Genomic DNA, 23,059 nt, shown 5'->3' on the forward strand with positions numbered 1-23,059 from the left:
CATTTTTGTCAAGATTATTTTTGTGCTTTATTAGTGATGTTTTATATAGTTCTGCTTAATTATCAGTATGCGCACTAGATTCACTTGTAAAATGTCCGGCATTCTCATCTTTATCTCAGGAGACCATTGTTTCAACAGCCAATAATCTCATTGTGTGAGTGTAGATTGTGGACACAGTGGAGCCGTCACCACAGGGGGTCTTACATGCAGTGAACAGTGAATGTTTAAGGGGGAGGGTGTGATCATTTCTGACCTGGGAGGGGACTGATCCCAGTGGAAGAAAGTGGAGACATGTTTTAGAGAGTTGTGTGCAAGGATTGAAGGAAGAGGATGGAGACCGTGGACTTGGAAGGATGGGTGGATAAACATGTTACCATTATGTCGTTTGGATTTAAACTTTCTTGAAGGACTGTTGCTGCTGGATACCTGTGCTTCCATCGTTTTATCTGCCGTCTGGATGATCGTGGACACTGACTACGGACTATACAGGCTGGAGATACGAAATCTGTGGCCAACCACAAGTTGGGAGACAGTGAGTATGGCCTGATACAAAGGCAGTGGAACTACTGGACCCAGATTGGGAACTTGAGGACTGAAAGAACTGGATTTTGGCCATTTACCTGGAACTGCTTTATTACCATGGATGTGATTAATAGAATATTGGTGCATCATTAACCTGCCGAGGTGATTACTTATAACTCACAACCTCAGATCTTCACACATAGATAATATATAGATGATAGATAGATAATAGATAATCCTTGGCGATCCCACGACGTCCAGCGCTTCTGTACAGCAGGCTATGGAGCGGCGGTCTGAGAACGAGGCCTCATAGGTCCCGGTGATATCTCGCGCTTGGTGACATCAGTAACGTCATCGCGCATGAGGCATCACTGGGAGTGTCCTGTGGTTGCAGTACAAAATCAGAGCTGCTCCCGCAAGACCCGGCGGCTCTGAACAGCGGTGACATCAGTAACTAGACCGCTCATCGGAGTCACCGAGACACGCTGCCCTCTATGAGACCCGGCGGCTCTGAACAGCGGTGACATCAGTAACTAGACCGCTCATCGGAGTGACCGAGACACGCTGCCCTCTATGAGACCCGGCGGCTCTGAACAGCGGTGACATCAGTAACTAGACCGCTCATCGGAGTGACCGAGACACGCTGCCCTCTATGAGACCCGGCGGCTCTGAACAGCGGTGACATCAGTAACTAGACCGCTCATCGGAGTGACCGAGACCCGGCGGCTCTGAACAGCGGTGACATCAGTAACTAGACCGCTCATCAGAGTCGCTGAGACATGCTGCCCTCTATGAGACCTGGCGGCTCTGAACAGCGGTGACATCAGTAACTAGACCGCTCATCGGAGTCGCCGAGACACGCTGCCCTCTATGAGACCCGGCGGCTCTGAGCGGTGTAGTTACTGTGTCATCGCTCGTGAGACATCACCGGGACCTATGAGGCCTCGTTCTCAGACCGCCGCTGCATAGCCTGCTGTACAGAGCGCTGGACGTCGTGGGATCGCCATGGATTACGTCCGGGTAATAATAAATTAGTGACTGAGGCGCACGTCTTGTTTTTATTTGTTGTCCTCTAGGTTCCCATTCGTGGGCTATGGCGGATCGCTGGACTGGATAGGTTTGTATTTTTTAATAACTTCCCATGGACCTTCCAGCCTGATAATGTCCGCCCCCAGGTGTCTGCTTTACCTGGACTGGTTATCAAAAACTAGGTGGGGGGAGGGGGAACCCCACCTCAGTCTTTTACATTAACACCACATAGAGGGGCCGAAAAGGAGAAATCCTCGAGGAGCAGCCGAACAAGGAACACAGGTACAACATGCACCAGTGTGTACATACAATATATATGTACAGCCGGTATAACCTGGGCATCTCCTGTGTATAATTATATATGTACAGCCGGTATAACCTGGACATCTCCTGTATATAATTATATATGTACAGCCGGTATAACCTGGGCATCTCCTGTATATAATTATATATGTACAGCCGGTATAACCTGGGTATCTCCTGTATATAATTATATATGTACAGCTGGTATAACCTGGGCATCTCCTGTATATAATTATATATGTACAGCTGGTATAACCTGGGTATCTCCTGTATATAATTATATATGTACAGCTGGTATAACCTGGGCATCTCCTGTGTATAATTATATATGTACAGCCGGTATAACCTGGACATCTCCTGTATATAATTATATATGTACAGCCGGTATAACCTGGGCATCTCCTGTATATAATTATATATGTACAGCCGGTATAACCTGGACATCTCCTGTATATAATTATATATGTACAGCCGGTATAACCTGGGTATCTCCTGTATATAATTATATATGTACAGCTGGTATAACCTGGGCATCTCCTGTGTATAATTATATATGTACAGCTGGTATAACCTGGGCATCTCCTGTGTATAATTATATATGTACAGCCGGTATAACCTGGGCATCTCCTGTATATAATTATATATGTACAGCTGGTATAACCTGGGCATCTCCTGTGTATAATTATATATGTACAGTCGGTATAACCTGGGCATCTCCTGTATATAATTATACATGTGCATCTGGTATAACCTGGGCATCTCCTGTGTATAATTATATATGTACAGCCGGTATAACCTGGGCATCTCCTGTGTATAATTATATATGTACAGCTGGTATAACCTGGGCATCTCCGGTGTATAATTATATATGTACAGCTGGTATAACCTGGGCATCTCCTGTGTATAATTATATATGTACAGCCGGTATAACCTGGGCATCTCCTGTGTATAATTATATATGTACAGCCGGTATAACCTGGGCATCTCCTGTGTATAATTATATATGTACAGCCGGTATAACCTGGGCATCTCCTGTATATAATTATATATGTACAGTCGGTATAACCTGGGCATCTCCTGTATATAATTATACATGTGCATCTGGTATAACCTGGGCATCTCCTGTGTATAATTATATATGTACAGCCGGTATAACCTGGGCATCTCCTGTGTATAATTATATATGTACAGCTGGTATAACCTGGGCATCTCCTGTGTATAATTATACATGTACAGCCGGTATAACCTGGGCATCTCTTGTATATAATTATACATGTACAGCTGGTATAACCTGGGCATCTCCTGTATATAATTATATATGAACAGTCGGTATAACCTGGGCATCTCTTGTATATAATTATACATGTGCATCTGGTATAACCTGGGCATCTCCTGTGTATAATTATATATGTACAGTCGGTATAACCTGGGCATCTCTTGTATATAATTATACATGTGCATCTGGTATAACCTGGGCATCTCCTGCATATAATTATATATGTACAGCCGGTATAACCTGGGCATCTCCTGTGTATAATTATATATGTACAGCTGGTATAACCTGGGCATCTCCTGTGTATAATTATATATGTACAGCCGGTATAACCTGGGCATCTCCTGTGTATAATTATATATGTACAGCTGGTATAACCTGGGCATCTCCTGTGTATAATTATATATGTACAGCCGGTATAACCTGGGCATCTCCTGTGTATAATTATATATGTACAGCTGGTATAACCTGGGCATCTCCTGTGTATAATTATATATGTACAGCCGGTATAACCTGGGCATCTCCTGTGTATAATTATATATGTACAGCTGGTATAACCTGGGCATCTCCTGTGTATAATTATATATGTACAGCCGGTATAACCTGGGCATCTCCTGTGTATAATTATATATGTACAGCCGGTATAACCTGGGCATCTCCTGTATATAATTATATATGTACAGCCGGTATAACCTGGGCATCTCCTGTGTATAATTATATATGTACAGCTGGTATAACCTGGGCATCTCCTGTGTATAATTATATATGTACAGCCGGTATAACCTGGGCATCTCCTGTGTATAATTATATATGTACAGCTGGTATAACCTGGGCATCTCTTGTATATAATTATATATGTACAGCCGGTATAACCTGGGCATCTCCTGTATATAATTATATATGTACTGCTGGTATAACCTGGGCATCTCCTGTGTATAATTATATATGTACAGCCGGTATAACCTGGGCATCTCTTGTATATAATTATATATGTACAGCCGGTATAACCTGGGCATCTCCTGTGTATAATTATATATGTACAGCTGGTATAACCTGGGCATCTCCTGTATATAATTATATATGTACAGCAGGTATAACCTGGGCATCTCCTGTATATAATTATATATGTACAGCAGGTATAACCTGGGCATCTCCTGTATATAATTATATATGTACAGCCGGTATAACCTGGGCATCTCCTGTGTATAATTATATATGTACAGCCGGTATAACCTGGGCATCTCCTGTGTATAATTATATATGTACAGCCGGTATAACCTGGGCATCTCCTGTGTATAATTATATATGTACAGCCGGTATAACCTGGGCATCTCCTGTGTATAATTATATATGTACAGCCGGTATAACCTGGGCATCTCCTGTATATAATGACAGGTGGGATGTATGAGATGTGCAGGCTTTGGCAGGGTCAGCTTCGCCCTTTTACATGCGCAGAGCATTGACTTAGTAAGTGTGGCAGACCCTCGTCCATTAATCGCTCGCTGGGTACAGCTATAACATGGGCATTACAATTCTGGATGATTTACTTACAGTTGACAGTAACTTTAACCCTTCGGATGTCCGGGGAGGACACATCATTGGTGGCGCTGCACTCGTAGACACCAGACTGATCCCGTGTGATCCCGGTGATCTCCAGATACTCATCCTCACTCATGAAGCCGTGTGCTGGAAAATAAAGACACGCGTGTCACACGCCGCTGCACATGGGTCCATTACACGCCATCACGGGTCTGATCAGAGGAGCGGTGTCACTGCGGACAGAAGCTCCGCCACTAGAGAAAGATTAAAGCGGGATGCCCCTGACACTTGTCCTGCGCAACCCTAAGCTCAGCAGCGCCCCCACATGGGTTCTTCACCCCGTGCGGCGATCGCGTTCCTATCACTGTCTTACCCTGAGAAGGACAATGACTGGTGCGTAGGGCAGCAGACACTTTAGTCACGCTCTAATATAAGGACACAAAGGGAAGCAGACAGGGATAGAAGAAGACCGCAATCACTCAGCGCTCCCAAGCGATCTAGAAGGGCTCAAGTTTTCCCCCTCGGCTCTAGATTTCTCTACATCCTCTAGATTCCGGACCTTTCTCCATCTCATACTTTGTTTCGAGTTATCCAGTCTCGCAGTCTCCCCTCAAGGATCTTATGCTTCTTATCTCACATGTAACATTCTGATAACTCCTGAATAAAGTCATCATGACCTGGACAAAGGGCAGGGAGGTTACGCGGGCTGCAATGAGTTACATTGCTTGTAAATGGTATAAAAAGTATTACTCTTGGTGTGAATAAACAAAAACCGATGTGCTCACGACCTGTGCTGCGGTCATTTCTCTGAGCGCTCGTAATATCGGAGGGCCAAATCTCTTAATTCGGCCTCACTGGTGATCCGGCATATCTGACTATTGGGCCAGAATCAAAACAGCTACAACACAAGCTACAGGAAGGGGAAGGACGAGGTGAGGCCAACCAAACAGGGGGTAAGGTGAGGAAGACACTCAAACTTCCAAACATATCTCCAGAGACGACCACTCTTCACTCAGCTTACACCTCCAAACCAGGTCACAGCAAGCTATCACTGGCAACTACTCAAGCTAAGAGGTGAGGAATTATATCACAGGGGAGTGGAGAAATCAGAACAGCTGAGAACTCAGGGCGGAGAGCTCTAGGAGACAAACAGAACTGCAACAACAGAGCAAGAGAAATCTGCACAGCTAACTGGAAGGCAAAGCAGATCCATCCAGTGCAGGCGTGCGTGTAGCCGAACGCTGCGATCTTCTGACCCCTCTCTGTCGTGATATCCCCATGATAACAAGACAGTGAGCAGTAGATAACAGAGAGCAACAGAAGAACATAACCACATGCTCATCATCCTCATTATGACCACCATCATCCATGTACAAGTTGTAAGGTGAAGTCATGTGACAGCTGCTGAGCCCCATGTGAGCATAACATCCCCCGCAAGCGCACCGCTGCTCCATTCCTGCTCCATGGGACATGCAGGGCTCGGTGGTCTCTGGAACAGAGGTCCCGAAACATTTCTGCACAAGGGCCCATGGCTCCCAGTGTTTGCCCCTGAACTTACAGAAGTGGTACATCCAGTGAAAAAGAAAGCTCGCGGCCCTCCCCAATGCCCATGAAAAGGTTTCATTTATGGCAAATCTTCCTTAAAATCATCTCTGTGGCAGAGAAGGGGGGAAGGGCGGCAGGTGCGGCAGGGCAGGCGACGGTTGTGTCGCGGTGGAGAGCACATCAACGGGTCTGATACAGAAGTGGTACTGTGCGCTACCCACACACGTACAAAAGTGGTACTGTGCGCTACCCACACACGTACAAAAGTGGTGCTGAGCGCTACCCACACACGTACAAAAGTGGTGCTGCGCGCTACCAACACACGTACAAAAGTGGTGCTGCGCGCTACCCACACACGTACAAAAGTGGTGCTGCGCGCTACCCACACACGTACAAAAGTGGTGCTGCGCGCTACCAACACACGTACAAAAGTGGTGCTGCGCGCTACCAACACACGTACAAAAGTGGTGCTGCGCGCTACCAACACACGTACAAAAGTGGTGCTGCGCGCTACCAACACACGTACAGAAGTGGTGCTGCGCGCTACCAACACACGTACAGAAGTGGTACTGCGCGCTACCAACACACGTACAGAAGTGGTACTGCGCGCTACCAACACACGTACAGAAGTGGTACTGCGCGCTACCAACACACGTACAGAAGTGGTACTGCGCGCTACCCACACACGTACAGAAGTGGTACTGCGCGCTACCCACACACGTACAGAAGTGGTACTGCGCGCTACCCACACACGTACAGAAGTGGTACTGCGCGCTACCCACATACGTACAGAAGTGGTACTGCGCGCTACCCACATACGTACAGAAGTGGTACTGCGCGCTACCCACATACGTACAGAAGTGGTACTGCGCGCTACCCACATACGTACAGAAGTGGTACTGCGCGCTACCCACATACGTACAGAAGTGGTACTGCGCGCTACCCACATACGTACAGAAGTGGTACTGCGCGCTACCCACATACGTACAGAAGTGGTACTGCGCGCTACCCACATACGTACAGAAGTGGTACTGCGCGCTACCCACATACGTACAGAAGTGGTACTGCGCGCTACCCACATACGTACAGAAGTGGTACTGCGCGCTACCCACATACGTACAGAAGTGGTACTGCGCGCTACCCACATACGTACAGAAGTGGTACTGCGCGCTACCCACATACGTACAGAAGTGGTACTGCGCGCTACCCACATACGTACAGAAGTGGTACTGCGCGCTACCCACATACGTACAGAAGTGGTACTGCGCGCTACCCACATACGTACAGAAGTGGTACTGCGCGCTACCCACATACGTACAGAAGTGGTACTGCGCGCTACCCACATACGTACAGAAGTGGTACTGCGCGCTACCCACATACGTACAGAAGTGGTACTGCGCGCTACCCACATACGTACAGAAGTGGTACTGCGCGCTACCCACATACGTACAGAAGTGGTACTGCGCGCTACCCACATACGTACAGAAGTGGTACTGCGCGCTACCCACATACGTACAGAAGTGGTACTGCGCGCTACCCACATACGTACAGAAGTGGTACTGCGCGCTACCCACATACGTACAGAAGTGGTACTGCGCGCTACCCACATACGTACAGAAGTGGTACTGCGCGCTACCCACATACGTACAGAAGTGGTACTGCGCGCTACCCACATACGTACAGAAGTGGTACTGCGCGCTACCCACATACGTACAGAAGTGGTGCTGCGCGCTACCCACATACGTACAGAAGTGGTGCTGCGCGCTACCCACATACGTACAGAAGTGGTGCTGCGCGCTACCCACATACGTACAGAAGTGGTGCTGCGCGCTACCCACATACGTACAGAAGTGGTGCTGCGCGCTACCCACATATGTACAGAAGTGGTGCTGCGCGCTACCCACATATGTACAGAAGTGGTGCTGCGCGCTACCCACATACGTACAGAAGTGGTACTGCGTGCTACCCACATACGTACAGAAGTGGTACTGCGCGCTACCCACATACGTACAGAAGTGGTACTGCGCGCTACCCACATACGTACAGAAGTGGTACTGCGCGCTACCCACATACGTACAGAAGTGGTACTGCGCGCTACCCACATACGTACAGAAGTGGTACTGCGTGCTACCCACATACGACAGACGCTCCAGGTGATGCTTCTAGGTGGGACTGAAGATGACAATGTCATCCAGGTACGCGGCACTGTACCATCTGCTGATAAGTGGCAGGGGCATTCTTCGTGCTGAATGGCATCGCTGTGGACTCGTACAGTCCGAATGGGGTGATAAAGGCAGAGTGTTCCTGTGCCTCGCTGGTGAGGGGAATCTGCCAACATCCCCGGCTCAGATCCATAATGGTCAGGTACATGGTCCCGGAGGCTGCGGAGTACAGGTGCTTGTACCTTCAGTGTAACGATTGCACCAGCGGAGGCTGTGGAGTACAGGTGCTTGTACCTTCAGTGTAACGATTGCACCAGCGGAGGCTGTGGAGTACAGGTGCTTGTACCTTCAGTGTAACAATTGCACCAGCGGAGGCTGTGGAGTACAGGTGCTTGTACCTTCAGTGTAACAATTGCACCAGCGGAGGTCGCGAAGTACAGGTGCTTGTACCTTCAGTGTAACAATTGCACCAGCGGAGGCTGTGGAGTACAGGTGCTTGTACCTTCAGTGTAACGATTGCACCAGCGGAGGTCGCGAAGTACAGGTGCTTGTACCTTCAGTGTAACAATTGCACCAGCGGAGGCTGTGGAGTACAGGTGCTTGTACCTTCAGTGTAACGATTGCACCAGCGGAGGCTGTGGAGTACAGGTGCTTGTACCTTCAGTGTAACGATTGCACCAGCGGAGGCTGTGGAGTACAGGTGCTTGTACCTTCAGTGTAACAATTGCACCAGCGGAGGCTGTGGAGTACAGGTGCTTGTACCTTCAGTGTAACAATTGCACCAGCGGAGGCTGTGGAGTACAGGTGCTTGTACCTTCAGTGTAACAATTGCACCAGCGGAGGCTGTGGAGTACAGGTGCTTGTACCTTCAGTGTAACGATTGCACCAGCGGAGGCTGTGGAGTACAGGTGCTTGTACCTTCAGTGTAACGATTGCACCAGCGGAGGCTGTGGAGTACAGGTGCTTGTACCTTCAGTGTAACGATTGCACCAGCGGAGGCTGTGGAGTACAGGTGCTTGTACCTTCAGTGTAACGATTGCACCAGCGGAGGCTGTGGAGTACAGGTGCTTGTACCTTCAGTGTAACAATTGCACCAGCGGAGGCTGTGGAGTACAGGTGCTTGTACCTTCAGTGTAACAATTGCACCAGCGGAGGTCGCGAAGTACAGGTGCTTGTACCTTCAGTGTAACAATTGCACCAGCGGAGGCTGTGGAGTACAGGTGCTTGTACCTTCAGTGTAACGATTGCACCAGCGGAGGTCGCGAAGTACAGGTGCTTGTACCTTCAGTGTAACAATTGCACCAGCGGAGGCTGTGGAGTACAGGTGCTTGTACCTTCAGTGTAACGATTGCACCAGCGGAGGCTGTGGAGTACAGGTGCTTGTACCTTCAGTGTAACGATTGCACCAGCGGAGGCTGTGGAGTACAGGTGCTTGTACCTTCAGTGTAACAATTGCACCAGCGGAGGCTGTGGAGTACAGGTGCTTGTACCTTCAGTGTAACAATTGCACCAGCGGAGGTCGCGAAGTACAGGTGCTTGTACCTTCAGTGTAACAATTGCACCAGCGGAGGCTGTGGAGTACAGGTGCTTGTACCTTCAGTGTAACAATTGCACCAGCGGAGGCTGTGGAGTACAGGTGCTTGTACCTTCAGTGTAACAATTGCACCAGCGGAGGCTGTGGAGTACAGGTGCTTGTACCTTCAGTGTAACAATTGCACCAGCGGAGGTCGCGAAGTACAGGTGCTTGTACCTTCAGTGTAACAATTGCACCAGCGGAGGCTGTGGAGTACAGGTGCTTGTACCTTCAGTGTAACGATGCCACCAGCAGAGGCTGTGGAGTACAGGTGCTTGTACCTTCAGTGTAACAATTGCACCAGCGGAGGCTGTGGAGTACAGGTGCTTGTACCTTCAGTGTAACAATTGCACCAGCGGAGGCTGTGGAGTACAGGTGCTTGTACCTTCAGTGTAACAATTGCACCAGCGGAGGCTGTGGAGTACAGGTGCTTGTACCTTCAGTGTAACAATTGCACCAGCGGAGGTCGCGAAGTACAGGTGCTTGTACCTTCAGTGTAACAATTGCACCAGCGGAGGCTGTGGAGTACAGGTGCTTGTACCTTCAGTGTAACGATGCCACCAGCAGAGGCTGTGGAGTACAGGTGCTTGTACCTTCAGTGTAACAATTGCACCAGCGGAGGCTGTGGAGTACAGGTGCTTGTACCTTCAGTGTAACAATTGCACCAGCGGAGGCTGTGGAGTACAGGTGCTTGTACCTTCAGTGTAACAATTGCACCAGCGGAGGTCGCGAAGTACAGGTGCTTGTACCTTCAGTGTAACAATTGCACCAGTGGAGGCTGTGGAGTACAGGTGCTTGTACCTTCAGTGTAACGATTGCACCAGCGGAGGCTGTGGAGTACAGGTGCTTGTACCTTCAGTGTAACAATTGCACCAGCGGAGGCTGTGGAGTACAGGTGCTTGTACCTTCAGTGTAACGATGCCACCAGCGGAGGCTGTGGAGTACAGGTGATTGTACCCTCAGTGTAAGGATTGCACCAGCGGAGGCTGTGGAGTACAGGTGCTTGCACCTTCAGTGTAAGGATTGCACCAGCGGAGGCTGTGGAGTACAGGTGCTTGTACCTTCAGTGTAACAATTGCACCAGCGGAGGCTGTGGAGTACAGGTGCTTGCACCTTCAGTGTAACGATTGCACCAGCGGAGGCTGTGGAGTACAGGTGCTTGTACCTTCAGTGTAACAATTGCACCAGCGGAGGCTGTGGAGTACAGGTGCTTGTACCTTCAGTGTAACAATTGCACCAGCGGAGGCTGTGGAGTACAGGTGCTTGTACCTTCAGTGTAACAATTGCACCAGCGGAGGCTGTGGAGTACAGGTGCTTGTACCTTCAGTGTAACGATTGCACCAGCGGAGGCTGTGGAGTACAGGTGCTTGTACCTTCAGTGTAACAATTGCACCAGCGGAGGCTGTGGAGTACAGGTGCTTGTACCTTCAGTGTAACGATGCCACCAGCGGAGGCTGTGGGGTACAGGTGATTGTACCCTCAGTGTAAGGATTGCACCAGCGGAGGCTGTGGAGTACAGGTGCTTGCACCTTCAGTGTAAGGATTGCACCAGCGGAGGCTGTGGAGTACAGGTGCTTGTACCTTCAGTGTAACGATGCCACCAGCAGAGGCTGTGGAGTACAGGTGCTTGTACCCTCAGTGTAACGATTGCACCAGTGGAGGCTGTGGAGTACAGGTGCTTGCACCTTCAGTGTAACGATTGCACCAGCGGAGGTCGCGGAGTACAGGTGCTTGTACCTTCAGTGTAACGATTTCACCAGCAGAGGCTGTGGAGTACAGGTGCTTGTACCTTCAGTGTAACGATGCCACCAGCGGAGGCTGTGGAGTACAGGTGATTGTACCCTCAGTGTAACGATTGCACCAGCGGAGGCTGTGGAGTACAGGTGCTTGCACCTTCAGTGTAAGGATTGCACCAGCAGAGGCTGTGGAGTACAGGTGCTTGTACCTTCAGTGTAACAATTGCACCAGCGGAGGCTGTGGAGTACAGGTGCTTGTACCTTCAGTGTAACGATTGCACCAGCGGAGGCTGTGGAGTACAGGTGCTTGCACCTTCAGTGTAACGATTGCACCAGCGGAGGCTGTGGAGTACAGGTGCTTGTACCTTCAGTGTAACAATTGCACCAGCGGAGGCTGTGGAGTACAGGTGCTTGTACCTTCAGTGTAACAATTGCACCAGCGGAGGCTGTGGAGTACAGGTGCTTGTACCTTCAGTGTAACAATTGCACCAGCGGAGGCTGTGGAGTACAGGTGCTTGTACCTTCAGTGTAACGATTGCACCAGCGGAGGCTGTGGAGTACAGGTGCTTGTACCTTCAGTGTAACAATTGCACCAGCGGAGGTCGCGAAGTACAGGTGCTTGTACCTTCAGTGTAACAATTGCACCAGCGGAGGCTGTGGAGTACAGGTGCTTGTACCTTCAGTGTAACGATTGCACCAGCGGAGGTCGCGAAGTACAGGTGCTTGTACCTTCAGTGTAACAATTGCACCAGCGGAGGCTGTGGAGTACAGGTGCTTGTACCTTCAGTGTAACGATTGCACCAGCGGAGGCTGTGGAGTACAGGTGCTTGTACCTTCAGTGTAACAATTGCACCAGCGGAGGCTGTGGAGTACAGGTGCTTGTACCTTCAGTGTAACAATTGCACCAGCGGAGGTCGCGAAGTACAGGTGCTTGTACCTTCAGTGTAACAATTGCACCAGCGGAGGCTGTGGAGTACAGGTGCTTGTACCTTCAGTGTAACAATTGCACCAGCGGAGGCTGTGGAGTACAGGTGCTTGTACCTTCAGTGTAACAATTGCACCAGCGGAGGCTGTGGAGTACAGGTGCTTGTACCTTCAGTGTAACAATTGCACCAGCGGAGGTCGCGAAGTACAGGTGCTTGTACCTTCAGTGTAACAATTGCACCAGCGGAGGCTGTGGAGTACAGGTGCTTGTACCTTCAGTGTAACGATGCCACCAGCAGAGGCTGTGGAGTACAGGTGCTTGTACCTTCAGTGTAACAATTGCACCAGCGGAGGCTGTGGAGTACAGGTGCTTGTACCTTCAGTGTAACAATTGCACCAGCGGAGGCTGTGGAGTACAGGTGCTTGTACCTTCAGTGTAACAATTGCACCAGCGGAGGCTGTGGAGTACAGGTGCTTGTACCTTCAGTGTAACAATTGCACCAGCGGAGGTCGCGAAGTACAGGTGCTTGTACCTTCAGTGTAACAATTGCACCAGCGGAGGCTGTGGAGTACAGGTGCTTGTACCTTCAGTGTAACGATGCCACCAGCAGAGGCTGTGGAGTACAGGTGCTTGTACCTTCAGTGTAACAATTGCACCAGCGGAGGCTGTGGAGTACAGGTGCTTGTACCTTCAGTGTAACAATTGCACCAGCGGAGGCTGTGGAGTACAGGTGCTTGTACCTTCAGTGTAACAATTGCACCAGCGGAGGTCGCGAAGTACAGGTGCTTGTACCTTCAGTGTAACAATTGCACCAGTGGAGGCTGTGGAGTACAGGTGCTTGTACCTTCAGTGTAACGATTGCACCAGCGGAGGCTGTGGAGTACAGGTGCTTGTACCTTCAGTGTAACAATTGCACCAGCGGAGGCTGTGGAGTACAGGTGCTTGTACCTTCAGTGTAACGATGCCACCAGCGGAGGCTGTGGAGTACAGGTGATTGTACCCTCAGTGTAAGGATTGCACCAGCGGAGGCTGTGGAGTACAGGTGCTTGCACCTTCAGTGTAAGGATTGCACCAGCGGAGGCTGTGGAGTACAGGTGCTTGTACCTTCAGTGTAACAATTGCACCAGCGGAGGCTGTGGAGTACAGGTGCTTGCACCTTCAGTGTAACGATTGCACCAGCGGAGGCTGTGGAGTACAGGTGCTTGTACCTTCAGTGTAACAATTGCACCAGCGGAGGCTGTGGAGTACAGGTGCTTGTACCTTCAGTGTAACAATTGCACCAGCGGAGGCTGTGGAGTACAGGTGCTTGTACCTTCAGTGTAACAATTGCACCAGCGGAGGCTGTGGAGTACAGGTGCTTGTACCTTCAGTGTAACGATTGCACCAGCGGAGGCTGTGGAGTACAGGTGCTTGTACCTTCAGTGTAACAATTGCACCAGCGGAGGCTGTGGAGTACAGGTGCTTGTACCTTCAGTGTAACGATGCCACCAGCGGAGGCTGTGGGGTACAGGTGATTGTACCCTCAGTGTAAGGATTGCACCAGCGGAGGCTGTGGAGTACAGGTGCTTGCACCTTCAGTGTAAGGATTGCACCAGCGGAGGCTGTGGAGTACAGGTGCTTGTACCTTCAGTGTAACGATGCCACCAGCAGAGGCTGTGGAGTACAGGTGCTTGTACCCTCAGTGTAACGATTGCACCAGTGGAGGCTGTGGAGTACAGGTGCTTGCACCTTCAGTGTAACGATTGCACCAGCGGAGGTCGCGGAGTACAGGTGCTTGTACCTTCAGTGTAACGATTTCACCAGCAGAGGCTGTGGAGTACAGGTGCTTGTACCTTCAGTGTAACGATGCCACCAGCGGAGGCTGTGGAGTACAGGTGATTGTACCCTCAGTGTAACGATTGCACCAGCGGAGGCTGTGGAGTACAGGTGCTTGCACCTTCAGTGTAAGGATTGCACCAGCAGAGGCTGTGGAGTACAGGTGCTTGTACCTTCAGTGTAACAATTGCACCAGCGGAGGCTGTGGAGTACAGGTGCTTGTACCTTCAGTGTAACGATTGCACCAGCGGAGGCTGTGGAGTACAGGTGCTTGCACCTTCAGTGTAACGATTGCACCAGCGGAGGCTGTGGAGTACAGGTGCTTGTACCTTCAGTGTAACAATTGCACCAGCGGAGGCTGTGGAGTACAGGTGCTTGTACCTTCAGTGTAACAATTGCACCAGCGGAGGCTGTGGAGTACAGGTGCTTGTACCTTCAGTGTAACAATTGCACCAGCGGAGGCTGTGGAGTACAGGTGCTTGTACCTTCAGTGTAACGATTGCACCAGCGGAGGCTGTGGAGTACAGGTGCTTGTACCTTCAGTGTAACAATTGCACCAGCGGAGGCTGTGGAGTACAGGTGCTTGTACCTTCAGTGTAACGATTGCACCAGCGGAGGCTGTGGAGTACAGGTGCTTGTACCTTCAGTGTAACAATTGCACCAGCGGAGGCTGTGGAGTACAGGTGCTTGCACCTTCAGTGTAACGATTGCACCAGCGGAGGCTGTGGAGTACAGGTGCTTGTACCTTCAGTGTAACAATTGCACCAGCGGAGGCTGTGGAGTACAGGTGCTTGTACCTTCAGTGTAACGATTGCACCAGCGGAGGCTGTGGAGTACAGGTGCTTGTACCTTCAGTGTAACGATTGCACCAGCGGAGGCTGTGGAGTACAGGTGCTTGTACCTTCAGTGTAACAATTGCACCAGCGGAGGCTGTGGAGTACAGGTGCTTGTACCTTCAGTGTAACGATTGCACCAGCGGAGGCTGTGGAGTACAGGTGCTTGTACCTTCAGTGTAACAATTGCACCAGCGGAGGCTGTGGAGTACAGGTGCTTGCACCTTCAGTGTAAGGATTGCACCAGCGGAGGTCGCGAAGTACAGGTGCTTGCACCTTCAGTGTAACGATTGTGACTCGCCCCCTGGGCCGTGGGGCACTCGAGACCGGGCTTCAGGGCAATGCTGGGAGTAGTAGTGGCGGCCCGGTCCCGTGGCTCAGGGTGGTTAGACCAGTGGTAGTCTGCTATGTGCTGTAGGTAATCTCCGACTACGCCACCCGTGGATTGCGGTCAGTGCTAACCGCCGCTGCAAGGCAGACCGCTGAGGCTGATGGTGTAGGCAGCTGAGGTAGTGTAATGGTGGGGGTGATGGTGCAGGGAGTCCCAGTACTGTTAGTGCTGACGAAGCAAAAAGCACAAAGACAACGTGTTGCAGTCCAGGGTCTTTTACTCACAATTCATATACTCCCAGTCACTTCTGTCAGCAGTGACCGCCCGAGCCGTGCGGTGTCCACCAGGTGTGGGGCTCGGTCAGCTGCCAGGCAGTTCAGGAGCATGGCACAGGACCCCGTTTAATCCTTTCTCTGGCCTGCCTCACCAGTGACCCACTTTTGTCCAGCTGCCGCGGACCTGTGCGGTTAAACGTGGGCCCCGTCCTCCGCTGTCCTATATGGTTCCTTCCTAGCAGGTTTGATGAGGTGTCGCACCAATAGATGATCACGACGACCGGTCTTTGGCTGAGGGTAGTTTCTCCTCCACCAACTTGGGATCCGGCACCCTTAATCTGCCTGACCCTTCACCCTGTATTCTCATGGGCTCTCAGGGTCCCTTCCTCCTTCTTGTCTCTGGGCCCTTCTACACTTTGGGTACTTCTCTTTCTTTGCTGTTCCTTTCTGTTTCTGTTCCTCTCTGCTGTTTCTGGCCTTCACTCCAGGCCTGTCTCGTGGAGCTGGGCCCAGACTGAGCCACAGCTCCCTGTCAGCCCTCTCTGGCCGAACTCCTTCTCTCACTGAACTCAACAACCCAGAACTAAGATGGTGCCCACCTTATATACCTTCCCCTAGTGTGTGAGCTCAGGTGACCAGCAACCAATGGGCTCCTACCTACGCTCAGAAACCGTCCCCTCCTGCTCCTTCATCACTGGGTTTTCCTCCCCCCTCCCCACTTCAGCCAGGGACATGGTCTGTCGTGCCTGCATTACTGTCTAATGGGAGCACCGTTGAGCTGTCCCCCGGAAATGGGGTGTGTGTGATGCATGTAGCCTACTGAGTCCTGGTCCATACTCCATCCTTACCTGGGAGTGGAATACCACACCTCTGGACTGAGGTGCAATACCCCTGTAGCGGCCGAGCCCTCGGGGCGCTACAATTGCACCAGCGGAGGCTGTGGAGTACAGGTGCTTGCACCTTCAGTGTAACAATGCCACCAGCGGAGGCTGTGGAGTACAGGTGCTTGCAAATTCAGTGTAACAATGCCACCAGCGGAGGCTGTGGAGTACAGGTGCTTGTACCTTCAGTGTAACGATTGCACCAGCGGAGGCTGTGGAGTACAGGTGCTTGCACCTTCAGTGTAACGATTGCATCAGCGGAGGCTGTGGAGTACAGGTGCTTGCACCTTCAGTGTAACGATTGCACCAGCGGAGGCTGTGGCGTACAGGTGCTTGCACCTTCAGTGTAACAATGCCACCAGCGGAGGCTGTGGAGTACAGGTGCTTGTACCTTCAGTGTAACGATTGCACCAGCGGAGGTCGCGAAGTGCAGGTGCTTGCACTTTCAGTGTAACGATTGCACCAGCGGAGGCTGTGGAGTACAGGTGCTTGCACCTTCAGTGTAACGATGCCACCAGCGGAGGCTGTGGAGTACAGGTGCTTGTACCTTCAGTGTAACGATTGCACCAGCGGAGGTCGCGAAGTGCAGGTGCTTGCACTTTCAGTGTAACGATTGCACCAGCGGAGGCTGTGGAGTACAGGTGCTTGCACCTTCAGTGTAACGATTGCACCAGCGGAGGCTGTGGAGTACAGGTGCTTGCACTTTCAGTGTAACGATTGCACCAGCGGAGGTCGCGAAGTGCAGGTGCTTGCACTTTCAGTGTAACGATTGCACCAGCGGAGGCTGTGGAGTACAGGTGCTTGCACCTTCAGTGTAACGATTGCACCAGCGGAGGCTGTGGAGTACAGGTGCTTGTACCTTCAGTGTAACAATGCCACCAGCGGAGGCTGTGGAGTACAGGTGCTTGCACCTTCAGTGTAACGATGCCACCAGCGGAGGTCGCGGAGTACAGGTGCTTGCACCTTCAGTGTAACGATTTCACCAGCGGAGGCTGTGGAGTACAGGTGCTTGCACCTTCAGTGTAACGATGCCACCAGCGGAGGCTGTGGAGTACAGGTGCTTGCACCTTCAGTGTAACGATTGCACCAGCGGAGGCTGTGGAGTACAGGTGCTTGCACCTTCAGTGTAACGATGCCACCAGCGGAGGCTGTGGAGTACAGGTGCTTGCACCTTCAGTGTAACGATGCCACCAGCGGAGGCTGTGGAGTACAGGTGCTTGCACCTTCAGTGTAACGATTGCACCAGCGGGGGCTGGGGAGTACAGGTGCTTGCACCTTCAGTGTAACGATTGCACCAGCGGAGGCTGTGGAGTACTGGTGCTTGCACCTTCAGTGTAACGACTGCACCAGCGGAGGCTGTGGAGTACAGGTGCTTGCACCTTCAGTGTAACGATTGCACCAGCGGAGGCGGTGGAGTACAGGTGCTTGCACCTTCAGTGTAACGATTGCACCAGCGGAGGCGGTGGAGTACAGGTGCTTGCACCTTCAGTGTAACGATGCCACCAGCGGAGGCTGTGGAGTACAGGTGATTGTACCCTCAGTGTAACGATGCCACCAGCGGAGGCTGTGGAGTACAGGTGCTTGCACCTTCAGTGTAACGATGCCACCAGCGGAGGCTGTGGAGTACAGGTGCTTGCACCTTCAGTGTAACGATGCCACCAGCGGAGGCTGTGGAGTACAGGTGCTTGCACCTTCAGTGTACCGCTGCTGTGCTCCTCCACGGTAGAGGACACTCCTGAGTGGCGGCAGCAATGTCAGGTTAGATGTGTAAATGGCAGCGCGCGTTGTGGGGTGACGGGTGCGGAGCCAGCACTGATCACTGTAATTACAGACTGTTTTGCGCGGCGACGTCTACGGTGATGAGAGCGGTGCGTTCTGATTAACGGAGCAAGGATCTGCGACATGTTATTCCAATCACTCGCATTTACATTCCACGCTGGATATGGAAATCCTCCAATGACACGGAGGAAAAGTCCACACACCCCTAGTAAGATGCAGGCTTGTCACGTCCAAGAATCATTTCAGGACTGTTCCCCTTTTAATGTCGCCATAATCTGCACAAATCCAGCGAGAAACAAACGGACATCATTTCAGGTGGAAAAAGAAAAAACTAAATGTTATTGCATAAGTCTGCACACCCTTGCACTGATACTGTCAGTTTCTGGCAGCGCTCAGTATTTTTGGGTCGGGGGTCTATCACTCGGCACATCTAGATTCGACGATCTTTGCCGGCTCCTCCTGCAACAGCTGCACATTTGTCAGATTGCGGGGGCATCTTCATTGTACAGCGCCCCCTTCAGGTCACCACAGATTGCCCCTTGGGTTCCGGTCTGGGCTCGAGCTGAGCCAATCCCGATCTTCCATCTTCTGGAGAAGCCTTTCTCTTGGAGGTCGCTCAGGGTCGCTGTCTGGTGAGCGGTGAAATTCCTCCTCATCTTCAGCTTTTCAGCAGAGGCCGGAAAGTTCTTGTGAAGACCCCGGAGTCTCCTGTGGACGTAACGCTACTCAGACAGAGCGCAGAGAAGAGCGACCAAGGTTATTAGAGGACTGGGGGTCTCCTGTGGACGTAACGCTACTCAGACAGAGCGCAGAGAAGAGCGACCAAGGTTATTAGAGGACTGGGGGTCTCCTGTGGACGTAACGCTACTCAGAGCGCAGAGAAGAGCGACCAAGGTTATTAGAGGACTGGGGGTCTCCTGTGGATGTAACGCTACTCATGCAGAGCGCAGAGAAGAGCGACCAAGGTTATTAGAGGACTGGGGGTCTCCTGTGGATGTAACGCTACTCAGACAGAGCGCAGAGGAGAGCGACCAAGGTTATTAGAAGACTGGGGGTCTCCTGTGGACGTAACGCTACTCAGAGAACAGAGAAGAGCGACCAAGGTTATTAAAGGACTGGGGGTCTCCTGTGGATGTAACGCTACTCAGACAGAGCGTAGAGAAGAGCGACCAAGGTTATTAGAGGACTGGGAGTCTCCTGTGGACGCAACGCTACTCAGACAGAGCGCAGAGGAGAGCGACCAAGGTTATTAGAGGACTGGGGGTCTCCTGTGGACGTAACGCTACTCAGACAGAGCGCAGAGAAGAGCGACCAAGGTTATTAGAGGACTGGGGTCTCCTGTGGACGTAACGCTACACAGAGAGCGCAGAGAAGAGCGACCAAGGTTATTAGAGGACTGGGGGTCTCCTGTGGACGTAACGCTACTCAGAGCGCAGAGAAGAGAGACCAAGGTTATTAGAGGACTGGGGGTCTCCTGTGGACGTAACGCTACTCAGACAGAGCGCAGAGAAGAGCGACCAAGGTTATTAGAGAACTGGGGGTCTCCTGTGGACGTAACACTACTCAGACAGAGCGTAGAGAAGAGCGACCAAGGTTATTAGGGAACTGGGGGTCTCCTGTGGACGTAACGCTACTCAGAGCGCAGAGAAGAGCGACCAAGGTTATTAGAGGACTGGGGGTCTCCTGTGGATGTAACGCTACTCAGACAGAGCGCAGAGAAGAGCGACCAAGGTTATTAGAGGACTGGGGGTCTCCTGTGGATGTAACGCTACTCAGACAGAGCGCAGAGAAGAGCGACCAAGGTTATTAGAGAACTGGGGGTCTCCTGTGGACGTAACGCTACTCAGACAGAGCGCAGAGAAGAGCGACCAAGGTTATTAGAGAACTGGGGGTCTCCTGTGGACGTAACGCTACTCAGACAGAGCGCAGAGAAGAGAGACCAAGGTTATTAGAGAACTGGGGGTCTCCTGTGGACGTAACGCTACTCAGACAGAGCGCAGAGAAGAGCGACCAAGGTTATTAGAGGACTGGGGGTCTCCTGTGGACGTAACGCTACTCAGAGCGCAGAGAAGAGCGACCAAGGTTATTAGAGGACTGGGGTCTCCTGTGGACGTAACGCTACTCAGACAGAGCGTAGAGAAGAGCGACCAAGGTTATTAGGGAACTGGGGGTCTCCTGTGGACGTAACGCTACTCAGAGCGCAGAGAAGAGCGACCAAGGTTATTAGAGGACTGGGGTCTCCTGTGGACGTAACGCTACTCAGACAGAGCGCAGAGAAGAGCGACCAAGGTTATTAGAGGACTGGGGGTCTCCTGTGGATGTAACGCTACTCAGACAGAGCGCAGAGAAGAGCGACCAAGGTTATTAGAGGACTGGGGGTCTCCTGTGGATGTAACGCTACTCAGACAGAGATCAGAGAAGAGAGACCAAGGTTATTAGAGGACTGGGGGTCTCCTGTGGACGTAACGCTACTCAGACAGAGCGCAGAGAAGAGCGACCAAGGTTATTAGAAGACTGGGGGTCTCCTGTGGACGTAACGCTACTCAGACAGAGCGCAGAGAAGAGCGACCAAGGTTATTAGAGGACTGGGGGGTCTGCAATACCAAGACAGGTTATTAGAGGACTGGGGGGTCTGCAATACCAAGATAGGTTATTAGAGGACTGGGGGGTCTGCAATACCAAGATAGGTTATTACACTTGGGGTTATTTAGTTTAGGGGTGATCTTATTACTATGTACAAGTATATGAGGGGACAGTACAAAGACCTTTCTACTGATCTTTTTACTCTGAGGCCTGAGACGGGGACAAGGGGGCATCTTCTACGTCTGGAGGAAAGAAGGTTTAATCAATCACAGACGGGGATTCTTTACTGTAAGAGCAGTGAGACTATGGAGCTCTCTGCCGCATGATGTTGTAATGAGGATTCACTACTAACATGTAAGAAGGACCTGGATGCCTTTCCTGAAAAGTATAATATTACAGGTTATAAATACTAGATTCCTTGATAGGGTGTTGATCCAGGGAACCAGTCTGATTGTCGTATGGAGTCGGGAAGGAATTTTTTTCCCCAATGAGGAGCTTAGTGTTTGCCACATGGGTTTTTTTTTCCTTCCTCTGGATCAACATGTTAGGCTATGGGGTGAACTAGATGGACATAGTTTTTAAGGTTGAAGGAAGATTATGTTACAACACAGGGTGAGGGTAGAACAGCGTGACAATACTTTATGGAATTACAAAGCGGACAACAAACACACAGAATAGTCCCAGCTAATACCCAAGATGGTGCAAAATTACACAGTCCTCACCCTTCTTCACCACCTGGGATAGAATACCCCCCTCCCCCATTGGCAGGGGCGGACACTTACAGCTTGGGGCCCCTGGGCAAGAAATGTGTCTGGGCCCCCCTTCCTGTCCGGCACACTGCTTATGATGAGGGCAATCTGACAACGGGACCCCTGGAGCCTCGGGCTCTGAGCAACAGGCCAGATTGCCCTCATTATTACCGCCCTGCAAGCGTTCCTGCAAACCAAAAGGCCCCGTAGCACAAGTTCTATTTGGGACCCCCACCTCTGAAAAATATATATATATTATGGAGATGGAGATAGTTATATATAAATCCATCAGAATCCAGTTCTGTTGGTTCCAGCGCAGTCAGACATGCAGTCAAGTGACAACTGGAGTGTCAGCTCTGTGGGTGAAGAGAGCACTGCAGATTTCTATTGTTTAAGTTCCAGGCGTGCGGCCGGGTCACAAGACGCAGACCAGTCTGCGCGCGCGGGCCAGGGTCTGGTGTCTTGCCCGCCCGCCGGGGAGGGGTCGGCGTCTTTCCCGCCCGCGCGGGGGAGAGTGGGGGGAATGGGTCTGGTCCGCACGCGAGGCCAGGTCTGGTCAGTCTTGTCCGCTTGCGGCCGGTCTTTTTGAATGCATGTTTTACGTAGTTTACCGAGCAGACAATATACAGGCGGTGCCGCTACATTGTGACTGCTTGGTAGCTGGTCAAGATCCCATGGCCGGTAATGGCATCTATATCCGGGCAGGTGACATTGGAGGTTTCGTAATTACGGGCAGCGTCCTGGTCGGCGTAATGTCGAGTGTGCAGTTGGAGGACCATTAATATTTGGAGCTGCAGTCGCCTCATCTAATTCATTATCATCAATCTGCGTGTCCTCGATGTGTCTGGGAGCCTCTACAGCGTGAAGATGGAGGCAGGCGACACTTCTGGAGGCTGCGTGCCAGTGCTGGCGGTGTGACTGCTCCGGCCCGGCCGTCTGACTGTTCCCCACAGTCCTCTGATGAAGTGGAGATCTCACAATAGGGACAGCTGGAGAGGGCATGGCGGATTCAGGAGGGGCGCGGAGAAGCGGCTTATTGCGGCCTGAAGTGTCGTTTACTTCATTAAGCGGCTGGCGTGCATCATCGCCGCCCCCGTCCCACAGGACATAATAGACGGATAATATCCTGGTGATAACCGCCACGCAGTCACAGCGCACACATAATACTGGAGCGCACAGCAATTAACAACCAATAACTACGGTGTA

At 51.3% G+C, this 23,059-nt stretch overlaps 1 protein-coding gene across 11 annotated transcripts in view; it reads right to left on the minus strand.

Moving 5' to 3' along the window:
* NTM (neurotrimin) overlaps positions 1 to 23,059 on the minus strand; it is a 943,285-nt gene that overhangs the window by 54,906 nt on the left and 865,320 nt on the right. For all 11 annotated transcript variants that reach the window (XM_073657491.1, XM_073657489.1, XM_073657487.1 and 8 more), the window contains exon 5: positions 4,679 to 4,813. In XM_073657491.1, coding sequence (XP_073513592.1) covers positions 4,679 to 4,813 — 135 coding nt within the window. The remainder of the gene's footprint in view (positions 1 to 4,678; positions 4,814 to 23,059) is intronic.

This window comes from Phyllobates terribilis, unplaced genomic scaffold, assembly GCF_046119375.1.
Source record: "Phyllobates terribilis strain yellow unplaced genomic scaffold, ASM4611937v1 Scaffold_12__6_contigs__length_324123572, whole genome shotgun sequence".
In the NCBI taxonomy this organism is placed as follows: domain Eukaryota; kingdom Metazoa; phylum Chordata; class Amphibia; order Anura; family Dendrobatidae; genus Phyllobates; species Phyllobates terribilis.